The 2,703-nt window shown below is 51.0% G+C and overlaps 1 protein-coding gene across 1 annotated transcript in view; it reads right to left on the bottom strand.

The window, feature by feature from the left end:
• Positions 1-1,516, bottom strand: part of PRDM14 (PR domain containing 14) — a 14,154-nt gene extending 12,638 nt beyond the window's left edge. Inside the window, exon 1 of the mRNA XM_009886218.1 lies at positions 1,180-1,516. Within this exon, the coding sequence (XP_009884520.1) occupies positions 1,180-1,516 (337 nt within the window). The remainder of the gene's footprint in view (positions 1-1,179) is intronic.
• Positions 1,517-2,703: the final 1,187 nt, after the last annotated feature.

Below are 2,703 nucleotides of genomic sequence, written 5' to 3'. Positions count from 1 at the left end.
CCCAAATTGGATCACTAGGCCCCCAGCTTCAGCCATTTACAACTCTTACTGTTCTTCTAATGCTCTATAAAAACCTCTTTACCAATCCACTTGTTCCAATTAACCCGAAGATTTACTAGTACTGGTCCTGTTTGGGTGCCCCCATAATCCCAGAATGGTCAGGGTTGGAAGGGACCACTGGAGATCTAGTCCAGCCCTCCCGCCAGAGCAGGGTCACCTACAGCAGGTTGCGCAGGATGGTGTCCAGGCGGGTTTTGAATGTCTCCAGAGTGGGAGCCCCCCCCACCTCTCTGGGCAGCCTGTGCCAGTGCTCTGCCACCCTCAAAGTAAAGAAGTTCCTCCTCATGTTTAGATGGAACTTCAAGTTTGTGCCTGTTACCTCTTGTCCTATCACTGGGCACCACTGAAAAAAGACTGTTCCCATCCTCCTGACACCCTCCCTTTAAATATTTATAAGCATTGTTAAGATCCTCTCTCAGTCTTCTTCTCTTCAGACTAAAAAGACCCAAGTCCCTCAGCCTCTCCTCACAGGAAAGATGTTTCAGTCCCCTAATCAATCTCACAGCCCTTTGCCGGACCGTCTCCAGCAGTTCCCCATCCTTCTTGAACTGGGGAGCCCAGAACTGGACACAGCACTCCAGATGCGGCCTCACCAGGGGAGAATAGAGTGGGAGGATAACCTCCCTCGACCTGCTTGCTACGCTTTTCTTGATGCACCCCAGGATGCCATTGGCCTTCTTGGCCACAAGGGCACATCACTTGTAATACTCTAGAAGTTTGGTTACAAACTAAACACTATGGGCACATTACCAAAGGATCGGTCTCCCATTACATAAGTATTATATACATTTAATTTCAGGAATGCTCACAACTCAGCCAGATCCTGCTGGCTCCAAAACTGTTAAGGGATGTTAGAAGTGGTCACCACCTCCAGCAGTCCCAGCCTGGGATCCCCCTGCCCGGCTGCTGGAACCCAGCCCAGTGCCCAGTATCCCTGCTTGGGCTGGGAGAGGTGGCTACCGCTCACTTGTTTGCAGGTTGGCCCGGTAGTGAAACTGAGCACAAATCCCTGAGACACACAGACACAGCACGCACACGCAGAGGACACTGACATGTCTGGTCACACAGGCTGCCATGGAGAAGGTGCTGCCCTCAACAGCACCCACACGCAGGACCCACGTAAGACATAAACACAGGCAGCCAAGTTGCCTCCTCTTCTCTGGCTGGTAGAGGTAGCAAGTTCATCGGTGAAATCACCTGCCCCCCCCTCTAGGTTCACAACCACACACACGTTCACGGATGCCTCGAGTATGGGCACAGCCCTCCTGCCCGCCCAGTACCTCTGCCCACACCCCAGCCCTCGCACCCGCTTCATGGGTCCTTTACTCACTGGCCAGCACAGCTGCATGGACCAAACGAGAGCACTCAGACACTCGTCCCTTGGGCACTCCATGTTCTGGTCATACTCCAGTGTACACTTGCCAGATGTCACCCTTTCAGGCAGAAGGCAAGCCATGCTCTGTTTCAGCCACCACCAAGTGTTTTTCTAACTATCCTTTAAGATGCTCTACTTGATTTTTTTTTTTTTTAAAATTTTATTTCTTTTTTATTCCTGAGACCTAAACCATGACAGTCTCTCAAACTTCTGGCCTGGGATTTTGTTTTATTTTTGGTGGCCTCCTTGTACCAATCAAAAATACATCCCACTGAAATTCCGGTACCTTAGATCCTCGGGGCTCCAAGGCCCTCCTTAAGCTTAATCCCTTCAATGCAATCAACTGCTTTTTCACCCCCAAGGTAAGTATCCAGAACCAGAGGCTGAAGGGAAAGAAACAAGACACACGAGGGGTCCCTCCTCATCACAACGTCCGGCATGAGCCCACCCTGCTAGCGCAGGGTCACTAGCAGCAGTACCAAAGGAGGCTCAGGCTGGAACCAAAGACAGGGAAGGGTTAATGGGGTCTGTCACACCACCTGAGTCTTTAACTGCCGGGGTGGTTTCTGTTGCAGCTGAGCCAAGTTCCAAGAGTCTGTCCCTAAGTGGCACAGACCTCAATGCCCAGCTCCCAGGGAGCACCGTTCATACAGGTTCGTTCAGACTGTAATTCCAATCTAGACTTTTCCTGACCTACCTCTCTTCAGGACTTTATCAATTTTTGATCGTTATTCCCTCTTCTAGCCAGCTAAAGAGTGGGAACTCTTAGTGGGACTCTGGAGTGACCTGTATTAAAAGCTGGGATTCAGCAACTCTTACAGATGACCCTCGACCGAGGCCCCAGCAGAGACTTCAAACAGGTAAGAGGACCCAAGTCATATGTACCCGTTATGTGCACATGGCCACAGAACCGCTCAAGGCTGTTCTGGGTTCTGCTTTCTTCAGTGCAAGAACTACTTTATCATGAAGGCTTCACTGTGGTTATTGTTTCTGGAGACGGTACAAGTTTGGTCAAGAGGCCCACTCGGGCTGTACTTAGCATCTCTACTTCCACACTTCACAGCCCAAGAGGCCAAGGCAGAGGGCAGATACCCCCGGCTGCTGTCTTCTCTTGCAGTAGCCCGAGCCCAAGCACAGCACGACACGCGGCTCTTCTCCCATACTGAGTACAACGCGTGAAGAACCAGGATAAGCAACAAGCTGGGGAATAATTCAAAGCCTCTGGGTGTCCCTGTTCCATTCCTGTTAAAAGTCTGGTCTGCAAGGCT

Source organism: Charadrius vociferus, unplaced genomic scaffold, assembly GCF_000708025.1.
Source record: "Charadrius vociferus isolate BGI_N301 unplaced genomic scaffold, ASM70802v2 scaffold885, whole genome shotgun sequence".
Classification (NCBI taxonomy): domain Eukaryota; kingdom Metazoa; phylum Chordata; class Aves; order Charadriiformes; family Charadriidae; genus Charadrius; species Charadrius vociferus.
Note: the sequence above shows the minus strand (reverse complement) of the source record. Positions and strands in the feature narration are given on the sequence as shown.